Source organism: Ptychodera flava, chromosome 22 (assembly GCF_041260155.1).
Source record: "Ptychodera flava strain L36383 chromosome 22, AS_Pfla_20210202, whole genome shotgun sequence".
Lineage (NCBI taxonomy): Eukaryota > Metazoa > Hemichordata > Enteropneusta > Ptychoderidae > Ptychodera > Ptychodera flava.
In genome coordinates, this window is record NC_091949.1 from 2918412 (window position 1) to 2937664 (window position 19253).

General features: G+C 36.8%; 3 protein-coding genes across 10 annotated transcripts in view; 2 read left to right on the plus strand and 1 right to left on the minus strand.

Moving 5' to 3' along the window:
• Nucleotides 1–6321, plus strand: part of LOC139122460 (ras-GEF domain-containing family member 1B-like) — a 136491-nt gene extending 130170 nt beyond the window's left edge. For all 5 annotated transcript variants that reach the window (XM_070687849.1, XM_070687852.1, XM_070687850.1 and 2 more), the window contains 5 exons: nt 723–802; nt 984–1175; nt 1947–2070; nt 3328–3400; nt 3691–6321. In XM_070687849.1, coding sequence (XP_070543950.1) covers nt 723–802; nt 984–1175; nt 1947–2070; nt 3328–3400; nt 3691–3730 — 509 coding nt within the window. In that variant the 3' untranslated portion in view covers nt 3731–6321. The remainder of the gene's footprint in view (nt 1–722; nt 803–983; nt 1176–1946; nt 2071–3327; nt 3401–3690) is intronic.
• Nucleotides 6322–6603: 282 nt separating this feature from the next.
• Nucleotides 6604–16488, minus strand: LOC139122461 (DNA-binding transcriptional regulator BolA-like). The gene is made up of 4 exons (XM_070687854.1): nt 16325–16488; nt 10137–10303; nt 8513–8698; nt 6604–8190 (listed from the first exon to the last, which is right to left on the minus strand). Exons 1-4 carry the CDS (start codon nt 16335–16337, stop codon nt 8089–8091), a joined length of 468 nt encoding a protein of 155 aa, XP_070543955.1. The 5' UTR covers nt 16338–16488; the 3' UTR covers nt 6604–8088.
• Nucleotides 16489–16709: 221 nt separating this feature from the next.
• Nucleotides 16710–19253, plus strand: part of LOC139122454 (dynactin subunit 4-like) — a 62674-nt gene continuing 60130 nt past the window's right edge. For 3 of the 4 annotated variants that reach the window (XM_070687834.1, XM_070687835.1, XM_070687837.1), the window contains exons 1-2: nt 16713–16871; nt 17207–17277. In XM_070687834.1, the coding sequence (XP_070543935.1) occupies nt 16740–16871; nt 17207–17277 (203 nt within the window). In that variant the 5' untranslated portion in view covers nt 16713–16739. Of the gene's footprint in view, nt 16872–17206; nt 17278–19253 lie in introns of all 4 variants that reach the window. The other variant, XM_070687836.1, reaches the window with a different exon arrangement.

Sequence of the window (19253 nt, forward strand, 5' to 3'; positions counted from 1 at the left end):
GTTTGCAGTGCATTACTAGCATACACAGGTTTCTGTGTAGTTACTGACCAGTTTTAGAAATAAAAAATACAGAATGTAATAAATAAGTCATATAAGCTGAATGGTGAATAAACATTTTGATTATTTCTACCACAGCATCAGAGTTCTCAATGAACCACAATCACAACCTTCTTTAGGCCATTTGATGATAGAGTTTTATTAATTACATATAAATCAAGTCTATCAATTAATCAATCAATCAATCAAATGATTTATAAAGCGCTGGTATCCTATGTATCCATAGTTCAGAGGCACTAAACAGTTATGAAGCAAATGCTTCAGTAAATAAGTACGTTTTAAGATTACTTCTAAAGCTAGTGGCTGAGGGCTTCTGTCTTAGTTCAAAAGGAAGTTTATTCTACAATCGAGGCACGGCTCATGAGAATGGTCATCCACCATATGATTCAAGATTATACCTTGGTTCCTTCAATAGTGATTTAGCAGATGAATGCAGAATCCTTGTAGTTTACTTTTCCTGGATGAGGTCAGTTATGAAATATATGAGATATCAAAGTGTTAATATATAGTTGTATTTGAATTCTACATGCATGTACAAGAACCTTTTTATGTTTGTTTGGAATTTTCAAGATCATTGAAGTTAGGTATTTGCTTTCCATCTGGGCTTTATCACTGATTGTGTTCTTGTTCCATTAATTTACTCATTTCTGATTGTGACTTTTCAGCTGGTCTGAATATGAGTCCAGTAGCAAGGCTGAAGAAGACATGGGGAAAAGTGAATACATCAAAGTTTGAAGTGCTAGAGGTAAATAAAACTCTCAATCTCAGAATTTGAGCGAAGTGACTTGAAATTTACCGTGTTTGTGTCTGTTATACTGACATGACATTCAGTGGTGGCTTGACTATCAAATACATCATTGATACTTCTTGCAACATAGCCCTCTTGTGTCAAGTAATGATATACCTTTTGCCTTTATGCCTTTCAGAATCTTATGGATCCTACATCAAACTTTGGTAACTACAGACAAGCTTTGAAAGCAGCAATACAGAGGTCCAAGGCATCAATTGGTGGCAGTGACTGTATGGTTATTCCATTCTTTAGCCTGCTTGTCAAAGATATATATTTCCTAAATGAAGGATGTACAAATAAACTCGACACTGGCCATGTGAATTTTGATGTGAGTCCGATTGTAATTCATCACTCTTCACAGCAAGTCTGAAGATATATATAATTCCGCTTTTCTTCATTTTTATCAGTGAATTTGAAAGCTGAGGTTGCTTATCTTGGTGTGCAGAGAAAGGGACGTTTGTTTGTCTGAAATATTGTATTGGTGAAAAATGAACTTAGTATTCTGTGTGTGATAATATTCTGGACCTTGACTGCAGTCCAAGTGTATTCATATTCATAGAATCTCTATACTCTATCAATGGCAATGTTCATGCACTGTTTAAAATTACATTAAACACTGTGTACAGTAGAATATGCCTTGCCAACAAATGACCTGACTCTGTAAATTTTAAAATATTTTGTTTGTATGCTGCCTGTATGGAGTGGGAACATTTAATTTTTCTCTGTAGGGTTAGTGTCAAGATAGTGGCAATTTAGAAGTTCGAATATCAGAAAATCATAGGAAATCATTCCTCTAGTACCAAAACCATGGTGATCCCAGAATTATTCTTGATTTTTGAAAAAGAATATTTCAAAGTTTCCTAATAAAGGAAAGTTGGAGCAAAAGTTTAAAACTTTCATTGTTTTGATGGGTACTACTTTACTAAAATTGTGTGTTCGCCATGAACAGAAAACAGACTTTCATGTAGTTCTGGTTTTGAATTGGTCAATTTTCCTAATGCATTCAAAGAATTTAAAAACTGCAGCTAGATTTACAAAAAACAATTTAGCTGATTGATAATGACATTAACCAAAACATTGTTTCTTTCATCTCAAACAGAAATTCTGGCAATTGGCCAAACAGATCACAGAGTTCATCACATGGAAACAAGTTGACTGTCCATTCTCAAGGGACAGACAAGCCCTCAACTATTTACTAACTGCACCAGTATTTACAGAACATTGTAAGTTATTATAATCTTGATTACCAAAATAATAATCCGTTGTTACCTACTGAAAGCAAATATGTCAATAACCATTGACACTATGTTTATTGTAGCTGTTCATAGTATTGTGTTGTAGCTGTTCATATTATGTATAATGTAGCTGTTTGTATTATGAATAGTGTAGCCATTCATATTATGAAGTGCAGCTGTTGGTATTATCACAGAGTAACATACACAGAGTGGCAACAACTATTGTTTAAGGCGTGAAGCGGTTACGTAAGCAATCCATGTTTGCCTCGCCTCACGAAGCTCTTGGCTCTCTTTTCCGAAGAGTGCCGACCATGCACCCTTCGGTAATTTTCGGACTTTCACCAATTGTTAAGCGAAAGTATGTTCGACAAAGTTTGTGTTGTTGTTGTCGTGTGGTGCTGATCGGAATTGATATGCTGGCAAAAACGGGAATGTTTTGAGCTTCAGGAAAGTGGGTTTTACCGTTTTAAAAATTCCTCTCATATTTTTATGAATATATAATGAGTGTGTTTGAACCAAATTTGAAAGTCTTATATCGATACTATCTGGTTTTACTCTATGGTTTACGGTCAGTCATACCCTCTTTTACACGTGCGTCAAGAAAGGACATGTTTATGAAACTGCTGGCGTGTTATGTTTTGATTGGCGTGAAGCAGTGTTTCTGGCCTGAGAGCTCACAAAGTAACTATGGTTGCTACGCGACTGGCAGTACGATGCCATCTCGTGTATGTTTCGCATAATCTCGTGTAATTATCAACCACAAACAAAGCCTCCAAAAAGTTTAACACCTTTTAAGCTCATTTTAATATGAAAAGCCAATAGTCTACCGAGACGACCATGGAACAAAAGGCATGCAAGTGTTGCCACTCTGTCCATGTTACTCTGTGGTATTATGGAGTGTACCTGTTAATATGAATAGTGTAGATGTTCGTATTAGGAGGTTCAGCTGTTCACATTTTGAATGGTGTAGCTGTTCATATTATGAATAGTATAGCTATTTTTGGATATCTTGCCATTGTGATTGTGTTGAAGATATATGCATCTGTGACTCTGTGAAAAATTGCATGACTGCCAACACCTTCAAGACAAATTCTATGAAGCTGTGTCAAAGGTGTCAATCACCTTGGGATCCTGCTGTCTCAAATGTGCCAGCCTTTGTTCTTCAGCACCATTCAAATTTATATTTGATCTGCTCTCACATACAAATATTGTTTATTTACTTGTTTGTATACACATTTTTTACAGCTCTCTATTTAGCCTCCTATGAAAGTGAAAGCCCTGAAAATGATTTTGAAAAGGAAAGATACAAAACCATCAGGTAAACCGCAACTTTCACTCTGTTGATAATTAGCTTGAACGTAAGAGGCCTTCAACAAATCTGGGAAAAATGTAACAAATTTTACAATTGATATTAAAATTGAGATGGAAGAACATACAATAATATTATATTTGTGCTGGTGTTTGTTGTCATTGAAACATCTAAACTGGTTTAACTCAACCATGGTAGCAGGTATTCAGACATAAGTCACTTCAAGACAATGCATTATATCAAGTGAGCATGAATAGTAATGTGAAGCATGACTCGTAATTCTTTGATTTTTTCAACAGGGGAAGTACCAAAAAATCTCAAGGAGAAAAAGTGAAATGAAGATATCCACTTGGATGGTTGTCAATATAATATAGAGATTGTATATAGAGCCTTGGTGCTATCCCAATCAGATGAATTTGAAGTCACACAATTCAAATACAGACATGATACAAGTGGATAGAGTAGAGTGAAGATTTGAAACATCTCTACAGACTGTTCTTGTTGATGAGAATTGTGGCGACTTTATAACCATCTGAGGATACAATATCATGTTTGTTACATGAACCTCGATGTACAGCTATTGATGTAATATATAGTATTTGAAAGATGACAATCAAGTATCAAAAATGTATATTATTATTGTGAGAATTTACCAGTTGAGAACCAACTGTATAAAACATGAGACAGAACAGGTGCTATTTGCCTTGAAGAAGAACAAAGATTGTTCATGTCTCTAGTGGATGAATCTATATTTGATGACACAGATAAACTATGTACATCAGATAAACTATGTACATCATGAACAGTTACAGAATGGGAACTCTTCTATTCCACCATACTCCATATCATAGCACATGGCACCAAGACGGTTCACTTCAAATAAACCTATCAATTCATGAAGATTGACACCTAAGTCAAAAGTCCCTATCTTGAACTCATACACATCTGTGTTCAAGAGCTTGCACAGAATTTTAAAATGGTGACTTTATGAGAACTCGACAATCGTATGATGTTAAGTGCTGAAACAAACAAGATTATTTCATGAAGTGAAATAGTGGACAAGAGAACTTTTGGAATACAGATTCCAATGACATTAACATTTGAGTCGTAATGAGTCCGTCAAACATGATAAATATCTGCCAGTGAAATTGTTTTGTCTTGTATTAGAGTAAAACTGAAAGTGCCAATGCAAATACCCTTTTTCATACATTACGGTAATAGATACCTGTAAGATGTGCTGATATCATGCCTATTGTGATATCAAGGAAACATTCCAGAATTGGTGTGGTACAACAACAACAAATTACCGGTACAGTATGCCGGCATTTTTTCAACCATCATGGGCCTCTCTCTTTCACGGCCGAATTACCATTTCTTGAATAATGCTGATGTCAATATGTTGAAATGGATGCCAACATCAAAACACGTTTGTTTTCTCTCACTAAACTGTCATAGTAGACTGGGTTTAGCTGAGCTGTAAGTGTTATATCAGAATTCCATCTCAGTGTACTTAACTTGCACTGCCAAGTATATTGTGATATCAAAGTACAAACAAAACATGCAGCTTCTGAGCACACAGTACAATGGAAAGCTCAATGTTTATGAGAAATGGCCTCTCCTGAATTAAGAACATGCCAGGAATGTGAAAATAAATATATGGGACTTTGCATAGCCTCTGTAAAGATGATAAACAAAACATAAACACTTGGTGTAGGTACATCCATGAACAGTGTCATATTCATTTGAACAAGCCGCTTGTTGTTGTCCCGAATGTAAATGTGGCATATGTTAAGTGCTTCAATTCATGTACATCATGTCACATTTGCAAGCAAAGAAACTACCAGTAGTCCTCAAATGTTATGTGTTCCATGTGCTTTTAGTCTTTAATTGTTAAGTACTAAATGTTACTTTTTGACAAAGCATGCCTTTTGTGAGTTCATTTCCCAGTTTATCTCCAGAATTGTGCTTTGCTGCAAATAGTTTTGTAAATATTATTTAGTGTCATTCATAGGTTTGTAGAGATATTCCTTCACTGCCATGGTGTTTTTAAAAGAATTCCACAGAACTTTGTATATAATGTAGGTGAATGTACTTCATTTATGTGTTTGTGTACTCCACTGCTTTGCAATGAAATTGCCAGTAAAGTTGTTAGAGCGCAGCTATTTTTGCTTTTTCAGAAAAAAAGACAAATTTTATCTAATTTATTGATTATAATTATTATATTGCTAATTTGATGACTGTAGACACTTACGATACGATGCTAAGTGACAATGAATATTCAAAATATGTGCTTTGTCATTTCATCTTGTCATTTTCAGAAGAATCTTTCAACATGTACATGTAGTATGTTGATGGGTTGTAGACTTTGAAGCTTTCAAATTGTATGGTTTGCAATCATGAAATTTTACCCTCTATCTTGATAATAATAGTATGGTGTACTATCATGAAGTGTGTATCTGGAATGATAAAGATAACATGGGTATTTTACACTGATTTTAAAAACATTGCCTGTATCACACCAACAGATACAGTAATTTAAACTTCATGTTTTGATGTAGTTTTTCTCCTGTTAGTCATCAAAAAAATGGCTTGTAAAGATTTCATTGCAGGAAAAAGATTTGAATCATGGCATCATAAACAGACTGCTGTACACTACCAGCAGTACTATGTGATTGATGTTAACATTGATCAATTTTCTGTCAGGAGACACTGAACTAGCCAGATTTCAAGACTAATAGACCTAGATTACAGCTTGACTTCACTAATTGCTTTCCTTTTGTAAATATGTATGAAGTACCAGTTTAATTATATATGAGTTATTCCTTGCATGTGTGCTGTCATAATGTATATCTGGTTGTCTTTTCCATCTGCCAGTTTCATAGCATTTGCCATCAAAATGACAAATAAAATGAAGCTCTACTCATGATAAAGCTGATGGTGGTATTGTGTTCTATAGGGTTGGTTTGGAGTGTCATATCAATGCAGGGTCACACTTCAGATTGACAGGTACATGAATCAGTATCAAACTGACAATGTACTGGATAATCTACTTGAAGATGTCAAGCGGGTTGTACTGGATAGTCAACTTGATGATGCCAAGCTGTCATATAACACAGAAAAGTCCTGATACAGATTGCATCAAATGCCAAATCAAAATACATGTAGTTATGGAAAATACCATCAGAAACTAGTTAAGGAGGCAAAATCTTGAATTACAGATATTCTCACATTTCTTTAATGTTTTCCCTTCAAAGCATGAAGTACAGAACATATTAATTTAGAAAACAGAAATCTTTGTGCATACACAAAAATTGTCTGCACAACTAGCTGTTGACAAACTCTTCATAAATGCTCATATACTACTCCATACCTATCATGATACACTGTAATCATATCAGTAATACATGACTTACTGAGATATAGTTGAAAGACTTTTGTGTAACATAGCAATGGGTTATTTTGACTAAATGGAAGACTTGCCCAATGAAAACATGTTTACAATGTGATAAGCAGAAAGTGTGTTGTGGAAAAATTGCGTGTGTTGGGGTTTGTGTAAGCTTTGAAAAATTTAACATCTGCAGTGCCAAGCAGCTTGTTTGAAATTATTGGTGCCAAAAAAATCTTCTAATAAACATAAGTGTACCTTTTGCAGAACTATGTACAGGTTGTCAACTTTCAATGCAAACGAGCAACAAGCTTATGTCGTTTACCTTTAATGTCCTTGCCATTGAAAGTGTTTACTTCAAAGCACGCTGAAGCTATTGACATTTAAGATGTCATCCTGTTTGTAATGTGGGCTTATGTTTATTCATCATGTAATACCTTGTTCATTAGCTGATCTGGCTTTCCTGAAATTTCAAATACATTCACAAAGCAGTATTATTAATATGTTTGTTCTGATATACAGAAAGAGAAGCATATGACAGAATCTTAAGTTCACCTCCTATAAAATAAATGTTTTAAATTCTGAACCAAACAAAAATCAGACATGCATAATGTAGAGGTACCTTATAAAGAAAGGAAGCGCATCTTTTGTCAAGTTTTCATTTACAACATGAATTACATGAATCTGAAAAGAGAAGTAAAATTGCATGCCAGCTCACCCGATTAAAGTGGGAACATTCAGGAATAAATAAAAACACTGCGCAGATGACACTAGATTTTTTTACAATGCACATAGAAAATTGTCACTGTGGTATAGTTGTTATGCAGAGATCATCCGAATTTCTAATATTTGAATTGAAATGTCTGTCCTTGATACACAAGCTAGGTGTCATGATAATAGAGTCAATGTCTGGAAGGACAAAAGGTTTCATTAGATTTCACACAGGGTCATGTTAACCTATTGAAAACTATGGCAACTACTTGATACAAGATGTACCAGCTTTGACCTTTTATATGACAATTCAAGAGGCTGCACAGAAAAGAAACCCACAAAGATCAGCCTTGCCAACTATACCGCATAATTTGTTGACAATGTAGTCTTGACACATTCACTGACAATTACAATTTATGTATTTTCCAATTCAGGGCCATCTAGAGGTCTCTTTCTTCATTTGATTTTCTTAGTGTTTATTTTCTTTTCTGTTAGCCAGTTAAGTCATAAATGCTTTCATGCTAAAATTCCATAAATATCTTGAATATCATTATTTCCAGTAACAGAAGCTGTGCAACTGAAATTCTGGTAATTAAATATTCTATTCTTTGGACTTTTGTTCAGCTTCCAACTTCATTCCACCAAGACAAGGAGGAGACTTTGAAATAACTCCACTTTCTTCCCATTGCTGTGGAGTTTTAGCCTAAAAAAAACAAAGACACTAATAAAATTTTACACAACTTGCAATCAAAGTAGCACTGATGTAGCCGTGACAAATATAAGTGACAACAACACAGTGGGGAGAACTCAAGACTTTCAGGTGATCACAGCAAAAAACTAGATACAAAGCAAATGTGAACTGAAAGTCTTTGCCATTCACCATTGTTTTTCCCATTGGGTTAAACGTATCAGAGGCAATTTAAATGAAAAGTTACTCTGTGTTAGTTTTGATTTTTTAAATTTAGCAGAGCAATTCAAAAACTGAGCATAGCAATTCAAAATAAAACACAAGAGAAAATACACACCTGTATTGACAGTGCATGCACTGGGCCATCTAATTCATCTTGTAATATGTCATTAACAATTCGATGACGCTTGAGTAATGTCTGTTTCTCAAATTTATCTGATACTATCACCACTTTGAAATGGGTTTCTGATCCTTTTGGTACATTGTGCATGTAACTTTCATTGATTACCTGTATATGGACTGGCTGAAAGAAAAAATATCAATAACGAGACTCTGGTAGCATTGCAAGACTTTTATTCACAGTGTTTTTGATTGAAACCTTTCCTGCCAGCCCTGTCACTTGTCATGTGTAAAGTCAGTAGAAGGCAGTATTGAGCCAGGTATGTGATGCCTCACTGGTTTTTATCCAACTCAACCTAATGATGATAGATAGCTTTGTCGTGTGTATAATTGTTATCACATGCACAAGCCAAGTTTGTCATCTCTTGACAAAAAAATATAAGATAATAAATCTGATTTATCCTCTAGTTATTCTAGGTCATGACAACAAGCATCTTTGTCATCAATTTTTGGTGCCTCGGAACTTTATTGCATTGATTCTGATGTGCTCGTCAATGTAAACAAACAACATGAAGGCCGATATCCCTCCTGAGCGCAGTGATCAAAATATGTGTACAAAGTAAAAAATTTTTTAAAAACCCAGATATTATTACTGGAGTCTGACAAAATACATCCACTTGGCAAATTTTGAGACATTGTGTTGTATATCACCAATAAGGAGATTTATATTTGTATATCTAAACCCTACAATCTGAACTGTCAATACATGTAAATACTTCCATGCCAAAGCTGTACAGTCTCTACAACAACAGAACAACCAGGCTCAATATTTTCATAGACTGCAACAATAAGAATCTAAACTATGAAAACACAAGGGTGTAAAACCCATAGTTTCTAAAGGAATTACACAATTTTCAGAACAAAAACTCAAGGCTGGTCAGTTACCATGGATTCCGTAGGCATGCAACAGAGGCTGGGCGTGGCTGGCTGGACCCACATGACCGAATCGACACCGTGGCTCTAACTTTTTCTGAGGTAAATTTCTAGACCTATGCTATTATTGAAATCGTGTATAGCTTCACAGACCAAGCAACCATCTGGCATTTGCCCAGTGCACGTATGTGAATGCAATTCTTGCTCATGCAACCAATGGCTAGAAATGATTGACAACTTGCATACGTCGTATTGTATTATTCCAAAAGTAGTTTAAAAGTTTAAACACAGAATCGTTCCAGAAAACTACTTTTATTTTGATAAAAAGAAGGCATACTTGGCTTGTGCATGTGATAAGTATATTTTGACTCATGGTAACACGGTCATTATGTCACAAACATTTTCCAAGTTGAATGAAGACAAATATTAGGGAATAATATCTAAATATTCAATCAGGCTTTGAAAATAATGGCACTGAAATCTTATTTTTCAAGATTGTAGTAACCAACTTTAAAACTTTCAAAGTTAAAATCTCTACAGTACCATGCATATATCTTACACAGTATATACTGTGTAAATGCTTGCTTTTTGAATGAAAACAATGCAGAGAGACAATATGGGGTGTTTTTCATACATGTACATTATAATTACGTCAGCAATGCTGAAATAGATGGCCTTGCAAAACATACCTGTAAATTTTCAGTTAACTTTTTATTGATAATTGCTTGAACTGGACCACTTGAAAGAGCCATTATTTGTCTGATTGGTGAATTGAAGCAAGTGATTTTCTGAGTCTCTGAATTCTTCAAGATTCCTTGGATTATTCTATTCCTACAAACCGAAATAAGATTTGACCCTGCAAGAACAAATATGATAAGGGACATTATCATGTCATCTGAATAAGAATTATCAATTGGTACATGATCTCTGATCAAACATTTGTATTTTGTAGGCTTTGACAAAAATTCAACTGTCATGGGCTAAATGTTAAACTGTAGACAACTGGTTACACATTAAATTTTCAAGAGAAGTTTCCATTGACATGTTCAAATACAATGCATGATTCATAATATGGTAATAACTTCTTATCACTTACTATGATTGAAACTTCACAATTAGATCATCTATTGACGTCTTTCTTGACTGATGAAAATTGTATTGTATTGATTAAACATGTCTGCTGCATTTGGTTGATTACATTGGTCCAGCGCGGATACTATGACCATACTTAAAAAGGAACTTAAACATCCTTCAAAACTTTGCCTGAACATTCAAACTGAACTGATGAACTTCTCACCACAGATTAGCGAGGCATTCCACAGTTGTGGAAATTTAACTATGACATAACATTGCGAATATAAATTACATTGTATGCTCTGCTCTATAATAAAAGTTACCAGTGTCTGGGTCGATCTAGTTATCCACATTTATATTGTACCGTACCAGTACTTGTATGATCTATGATGCTGTTTAATGATGTAATGAGCATGATACCCTAGCATAGCATAAATGACAGGGTTCTAGTTAGAGTATGCAGCAAGGAAAACAGCTGAATTTGCTACAGCTTATAAATTCGAGCATGAGACATTTATTACTTTAATACAAGAGAAGTCGGCCAGTTGCGAGCTCGGCCAGTGGGAGAACTCGGCCAGTTACGAACTCGGCCAGTTGGAGAAGTCGGCCAGTGGGCGAACTCGGCCAGTACAGTATGCACCCAATTAGAATATATGCTCTATAATAGTGGGTTTTTTTTTTGAAGTCTCACCAAAGTTATATGCTAAAGCGATCTAAATGTCATGCATAAGGTGAGCGTAATGTTTGCAAACTTCACAGATCACAGTTCAACGCACGTATGATATACACACATTGGGTAAACTTAAAGATGGCGGTGTATCGCGATTGTGGCAGCGAGTTTTGTAGCCTTCGTCATGGTTACACTTGAAGTTAGTTAAAAAGTCATAGGAGATGGTGAAGCAAATTAGTTAAGAGTCGTCAAGCCATGAATTTTACTGAAGAAATGGCATAATGTTTGCCTGAACTTTAATACGGTACGTGCGCGATGTTCAGAAACACTGTGGCAGACCGTACATGTTTTGCAGGGTGGACGTGGGAGCTCTTCGAGTTGTTCTCTGAATGTTCGTAGTAGTATTAAACCGACAAAATAACAAAAACTATGGTAGTAAGAAGTTAAAACTGGCATGTGCCGATTAAGTATTCAACTGTGAAGAGAATGCGTATGCAATCATATTGCTTTGTTGCGAGTGGCTGACTTCTCCTGGCAGACTTCTCCCACTGGCCGAGTTGGTCGGCACCGGCGCTGGCCGAGTTCGCAACTGGCCGACTTCTCCGGTTACCATTACTTTGAGTCTAAATGAGGTGATCCTCATTACCAAAAATCAATTCCTAAACTGGTCACTTGTTTGAGCCCTGTTGAATCCTGTAGGATCCTTGTAAAAAAGTTAGGTTATCAAAATTGCCACCTTACTCACCATGCTCTGGGGCACATGTGAGCCCTATCTACAGTAAGAGACAGGAAAGCCCACATTAATTCTGACTGATCGTGATCTATTTTAGTTTAATAGTGGAGCATTTGAAATGTAATGCATGGGTCACTTACAACTACTTTTGCTCAAGACATAGGCTGGCCCCAGTTGCCTGACTTTTTTCAGCAGCAGTTACTGGCTGGCTAAGCCAAGGCATTCACCCCATTGTCTACCCAACAGCCTACCATTCAGTAGAAGTTTATTTCGTCAATTTATTGTTTTGATATTTGTATGCTCACAGACTTGGAGTTTAAATTGGTCTGCGTCAGTGGAATCATAAAGAGTGCAGGGTTAGCCTACTTGACGATTGCTGCATTCCGTCACCTAGAATTTTCCCCATCACCCAAATCGCGGGCTATGGAAATGCAGCAAGCTTGACAAATGACTTTGGAGAACACATGGAGGAGTGTAGTGGTTAAAGTCCATATATTACCTGATTTTGTTTAATTTGAACTTAATACTATTGTTTAGTAAAAAAGCCATAATACTCAAATAATTAAAAATTATTTTGGGTATCCTTTTCTATAATATTATATTTCATATATAAAACACTCGAAATACAGGTCCTCAGAAAAAATCTGAATTCATATTAGCTGCGAAATGGTCACGTGACATGACGTCATGTGAGGCCATCAGTGCAGTGTGCAGTGTCAATGTCACGAAATGCGTACAACGGTATGGTACAGTGTCTGGTAGGTATCAATGAGTCAGAGAGCCCGCGTACCCGGTCCGGCTAGGCTCCACTATACTGTATAGATCAGTGGGGATACACAAATCAACCTGACTCAATTACGAAATTAGTAATCCTGCGATACAAACCAATATGGTCAAGAGAAAAAAACTTTCACAGATCGTTTTGTTGGTCTTTCAAATTATCAGCAACATCATCAACAATGAATGAAGACACAAGGTCCACGGAACTAACGCAGTGCAAATATCAGTAGTTATTTCCGGAACGCAGGAAGGTCATTTGCTGTGCCATTACCGCCGGATAACTTTGGAGAAGCAGATCAAAACTCCGGCGACGATGATTATATTCAGGAACATCACGGACAAAACGGCCCCGGGGCCACTACAGTTGCAGGGAAGGTGATGATGACTAATTGTACCAGTAAACTTCCGACACAAATAACGTGTGTATGCACACTGTAGATTTATTTTACGTCCATGACACAGTGGACAAAACAAGGGAAATAAATAATCGTGGATAATTATCATTCTCTGTAATTTGTGGTTTCATTTCATTGTTTATTACATAAATGTAAGAAATGATCTTTTAAACGTTTTTAAAACAAAAGGCATACACAAGATATTTTAGTGCAATGCAGAGTTCAACGTGGCGCGGTGCCGCGTATACCGGGTGCTCTCTCCCGTAACCCAGGCTCGTTACTCAGACTCGTATCGGCATCTGATGACAGACTGAGTTTATGAATTGGAGTTTCACACAGCCGCTTTCAGAATGTTTCGTTTGGGCATATTTATCATAAAATCGAAGCCCTAAATGATACTTATTACTTACTAATCTGAATTTTCCTCTCATGAAGGCTCGGGTGAACCTGGATCTGAAGGTATTTCGTCGCTTGGTCTATCTATAGCTGATTGATCCGCAGGCCGCTGCCTCAAACCTATACGGCCGTGGCCCTGAATTTCCTGAACAATAGTCATGTACCGTACAGCCCAAGACTCCCCATCACTATCATCTGAATCATACACCCAGAGTCCAAAAACTATCTCTTCATTCGCGCTTGCCGAGTTTAAATTTGACACCATTGATTCTGTATGTACAGGAGGCACAGATTACATGCACAATGGCCTCATGTGATGTCACAGATGAGGGCGTGGTTCAAACAGATATTTTTTTCTCAAGCCGTGAATTTTTAGCAAGATTGCATTTATTTATCAACAGAAATGAATAAAATGACACCAGCATTTGACACATGACTCCAATAAGGGTTTATAGTAAAATAATAAAAAATATGTTTTCATAGGTAATAGATGGACTTTAAGAATAATCTACTGGTAAGCTTCATCGGTTAAGGTTAGAGTAGAGAAAGGTTTGTGTTCATCTACTGACAGTAGTCTTGTACTGAGAAAACAACAGACAGTGTTGACCACAGGCACTCGACTCAACGCAAGCGAAAGCATCCCTGATGCAAATTATTATTGGTTGCATCTTTGAGTTGAGTGCCTGTGGTGTTGACCATGGACATACCACATCGTGTTACGTCCATGTGTTGATGAACACGTTCTCACTGGCTATTAAACGATGTCTTTAGCCATGGAGGTAGCTACAATGTTTCTACTAATAACTACAGGCACTCGACTCAATGGAAGCCAAACCATCACTGATTCCATCAGTGACGGTTTCCATCAGTGACGGTTTCACTTACATTGAGTCGAGTGCTTGCGAGTGCAATTTTGGGTTCGTCTTGATGTCTTGCTCTGGGAATGGGATCGAGAATGCCCTGTTAAATGTGAAGATGGAAGCACTCACAGAAATGTAACTAAGACTAGGGTGTCCAATCGAGAGGTCTTCCTATTCCTTAACAATGGGGCAACATGAAAAATCTTGAATGAATATATTCGAAATCCAAAGCATGAAGTTACATAGAACTAATCACTACTTGTAGAAAAACTATGCCACGGCCGTGCTAATTTATGTCTATGAACAAGGTATCGACAAAAGAACTCCGAAGTTTATGAAGCCTCTTGATCAACACTCCGATGACGGACGCCATCTTGGCCATCGCCATCATTCTCGCGTATTTCGGCTGTGAGAGATCGCAGAGTCCTAGAGATTTCCCATAATACATCATGATTTGAACCAACGTAGATTCCCCTGTGAAGTCTACCATGTCTCCCATGTGTAGACAAAGTCCTGGACTAGTTGAAAAATTCTGAAAACGTACTTTTAAAAACACCTTTCTTCTCAATTCCCAATTTAAAGGATTAAGAAAATTGTGCTTGATTGAGAGAAGAGAAAGGACTTTTGTAAATTTTCCACTGATTGTGTCCTCAGCCGTACAGAATAAAGTGATGGGAAGTAGGGAGACTAGTTGCACCTGTTTTATGAAACAAAAGGATATTGATGTTTTCCAAATAGAAAAAACAAATGAAATTTACAAGCTAACTTTTTTCAGAGAATAACCCCTTCAGTTGGTCATAACTTGCTTCCCAAAACTGTGACATTTGCAATACCTGCAGAATGTGACTTTTATGGTTATTTAATGGTTTCTTTGAAATTTATACTAAAATATTTCAACATACTTTTAATAAATATAATTAATCAATTATCGTGAGACTTCACATTATTGCTTTTATACAGAACTGAAAAAGTTATAAGAAAACTAACGTCCTTGGTACAAATCAAATAGCATTGTGGGTAATTTATTGTACTGTGGATCGCGTCGATGGAAATTGTTCAATTTCACAGTGAACATTGTCCTAACATTAAAGTAAATGTCGGTGAGAAAATTTTCCGTAAAAAGCCATTTTTCTTCCGTTGAACAGCCGGTGAAATTGACTCTTTAAACAATTATGAGTTTGCAAGCGTTTCCGAGAGGGGTAAAGATGGCCTTACTGGCAAAGTGTTGTTTACACTGAATTCTATCGGTTCTCGATGGGGAAAAAGCTCACCTATCCAGCGCAAATTAGCGCCAAGGAATTTTAGGTGACAGGAAGTAACGGTTGCGTCAGTACCTCTCTCACGGTCCCTCCACAAAAGGGACCGTGGCTCTCTTGATCACCACGCGTTTACAGGTGAACACCTGGTCATTAATGAATGAAACAACGGTTTGTATCCATGATACGCTAAACACAAAGGGTCAGCGTGAGGACAATCTTGCTTCACCGTAGTGGGCTCAATGTTTACCTACCGGTTAAAGCGTTTATTTGATAACAGAATTATTTTTTTGCAGTTTTTTTCTCAAATTTCTTAAGAGTGAAGTATCATTTCGTCCTCAGAACCCTTTTTAGTCGAAATTTAAGGACCGATGGCTCTCTATTTCTCATTTGCAAATTCTTCGGAAAGAATTTGGAAAAGTAGCATTTCTAATGACTGTCAAATTGTGGTTATGTTACGTAGTCAATATTTTTAGCCAGAAATTGACATCACACCAGGACCTTCATCAAATACAATCGTTATTTTGGTAAAACATTATTTTTTCAAAAATCGTTTGGACACCCTATTTAGACAGGAGGACCGGGAGGACGCAGTCTTCCCTTGGTCTGACATTTAGACAAGTGTAACCTCTTTCACATTGTCCTTTATAAAAAAGAACAATGTAACCTCCAATGTAAGCACACGATCCGGCGAGTCTTGAGATAACACTTACCATACACACTCATTTCAATTTTCTACGTAAACAGACGGCCAATGCATGTTTACCTCCCACTGTCCAAGCATGTTGTGCTTTTCAGCTGACGCGGATAGCATTTGCAGTATCTAAAGAAGGATTTGATTGGTCATTGTTACATCATGACATCATTTTTGCCCAATGGAAACCATCGTTTACATCTTGTACCTGTGGGCATTGCATCTTACTCAGTTGCTACTTTCGCAACAGGAGCTTTCAAATTTTGTGTAAATTTTTCAGCGGAATTTTGAGGTCTCAATACATCTTCGTTATTTCATAAAAAATTATATATACAAAAAATGGAACAAAAAGATGGCAATTTGACACAACTCGATAACAAAATGTTTTTCGAACGACATTTTGAAAATTCTAAAATTAACATAATCCCTCAAACATGGCAGGTCTGCTCTCTGCCGAGAGGGTCCAAATTTTGTGCCCAGACAGTAGCGTCCAGTTGCCAATATCGCGACTATACTTCTGTAGGTATTGTCTTAAACTAAAATCTGGACAATGTGTTTCACACGAGGTAAGTCGTCGTGCAAAGGTGTTTAAATAAATTTGCCGACAGCTAGCTGTCAGGCGTTTCTGTTCTGACTCAGTCGACTGGGAGCTCTGAGTATACATTACGTTTCATTCATCTGCAGGAAGCTTCTCTTATTTTTACACATTTTTGTAAGAGTCAATAATATTACTTTCATAATGCGCAAACTTGATTGCACAGTTGAAAGTGTAATACAGCGGACACTGTTAACATAGTTTTTCATGGTTAGCAGTCAGTATAGCATGACCCCTCTCATTCAGAATAATCATGTGTAATGTGGGTGTTGGCCTTCAATAATGCAATGTTTTTTATACGTTAAGGTGGACTCGCACTACTGCCCAAATTGTTTGGAAAATATGCCTTCAGCTGAAGCGAAAATAAAGAAAAATAGGTGAGTGATCAACTATGCAACATCCACCGTTAGTCATTTCTATGCCATAAAATATGTTCAGAGGGATGGTGCTCAAGGTTCGCAGACTCGTCGCACCACCATTTTGCACCAAAACCACTCCACCAAAAAAACTCTTGGCCCCACGAGTCATGTCGCCCCAAACTATTTCTCCCCCAAACATCTCTACATTGCCCCAAACTGTCACCAACTGGTAAAGCAAAAAAATAACTAAAAACTGCCCCCAAAGTTTTTATAACCTATCTATTACTTAGTATTCCACAAACAAAGTCTTTAAAGAGTACACATTTTGAGAAAGTGACATTGTGCAATGCCGCGCAAGGCACCAGTTGTAGCTTTTTAGTAGTCATTTGTAAGGGGAGACGGCATGTCACCGGGGCATGTCATAACCAACACACTATTATTCTCAGGTCGATTTAACATACACAGCTTTGCGGCTCATATGCATTTTTCATTTTACCATTAATGGTTTTGTGTAAGAATAAATGGTTCATGGTAGCCAAAATGTTTTGACACAGTATGCCTCCAAGTTTAATGTAAAAACAACATGCGGTGTGGCCATGACAGTATTTTAGACTAGCTGACAGCACTGTTTATACATAAGTTCCCTTCACACAAATATTAGTGCTGACGTAGAAGGCTGGCGCACAGAAGAATTAACACCAAGGCAGATTGCAGCAAAGTCCAGCTTTATTTGTTTGACCCTCTCTTCCAACAAGAAGCATTTCACACCTCACTGAACCGGAAGCCTGTAAAGGAAGGAAAACTCTGTCGTTATTAAAGAAAATCGCTCACAACATTGCAAGCACATCTGTTAAGCCTTTGGCAGAAGTATATACAGAAGGAGATACACACATCCTGTTACTGAAGAATCTGTGCATGTGCATTCTTCAGTAATTTTACACCCCTTACACCCTTTTGTTGGTACATTTATATACATTCAACCAGCATCAGCAATGACTTTTCAATAAAGAGTGATACAGTTTATTTATTTATTCTATTTTTCATGAGGATGTAAATTTCAACCATTTACCTTGTACTCCCCAATAGCTTGGAGGTAAACATTGGCCTTCTGTTCACATAGAAAATTGAAATGAGTGTATATGGTAAGTGTTGTCTCAAGACTCGCCAGATCATGTGCTTACATTAGAGGTCACACTTAAAGCCCCATTTACTAGCTGTATCCATTAGCATAATTTTTATGATTTTACTTTCAATACAATTCAAATTTTTACACCCCTCACACCCTTGTGTTGGTGCATACAATTTATGCAATGAGTGTATATGGTAAGTGTTGTCTCAAGACTCGCCGGATCATGTGCTTACATTAGAGGTCACACTTAAAGCCCCATTTACTAGCTGTATCCATTAGCATTATTTTTATGATTTTACTTTCAATACAATTCAAAATAAGTTGTCAGAATGTACTAATGTAGGTGTGTGTATACACCTATTATTAATTACCCACTGGGACTGTATATGCAATTTTGAACAAGATTAAGATTACACTGCGATTAAATGTTTGCCCAAGCATCTAATAGCAGCCCCATGTGGAAAAGCAAAAACCGTGGATACCGTGCATATCTGCACAGAAATCTTCACATAAACTGCACAGAGTAGTCCACTGTAATACGTAGGGGTGAATGTTTTCAAATGTGACATCAGTGTTTTCCCCAGAGCAGAGTGGTGGCCGCCACCCTTTAATTTTTGGTAAACAATATAAACTACCCGTAGTTACCATACCGATTACATTTAATGCTATGCAGATTAGCCACCACTCTACCAGGAAATCCTGGGGAGAACACTAGTAGACATTGTATATGTATGTTCTGTTTCCTTTGTAATATCAATTTTTGAAAATGATGGGAAATCAAAATGACCGTTAAAATTTGAATATGGTTTCTTGATGCAGTAAAAGCCCATATCCCTTCAGAGAGTAGAATTCAGACAAAACCAGA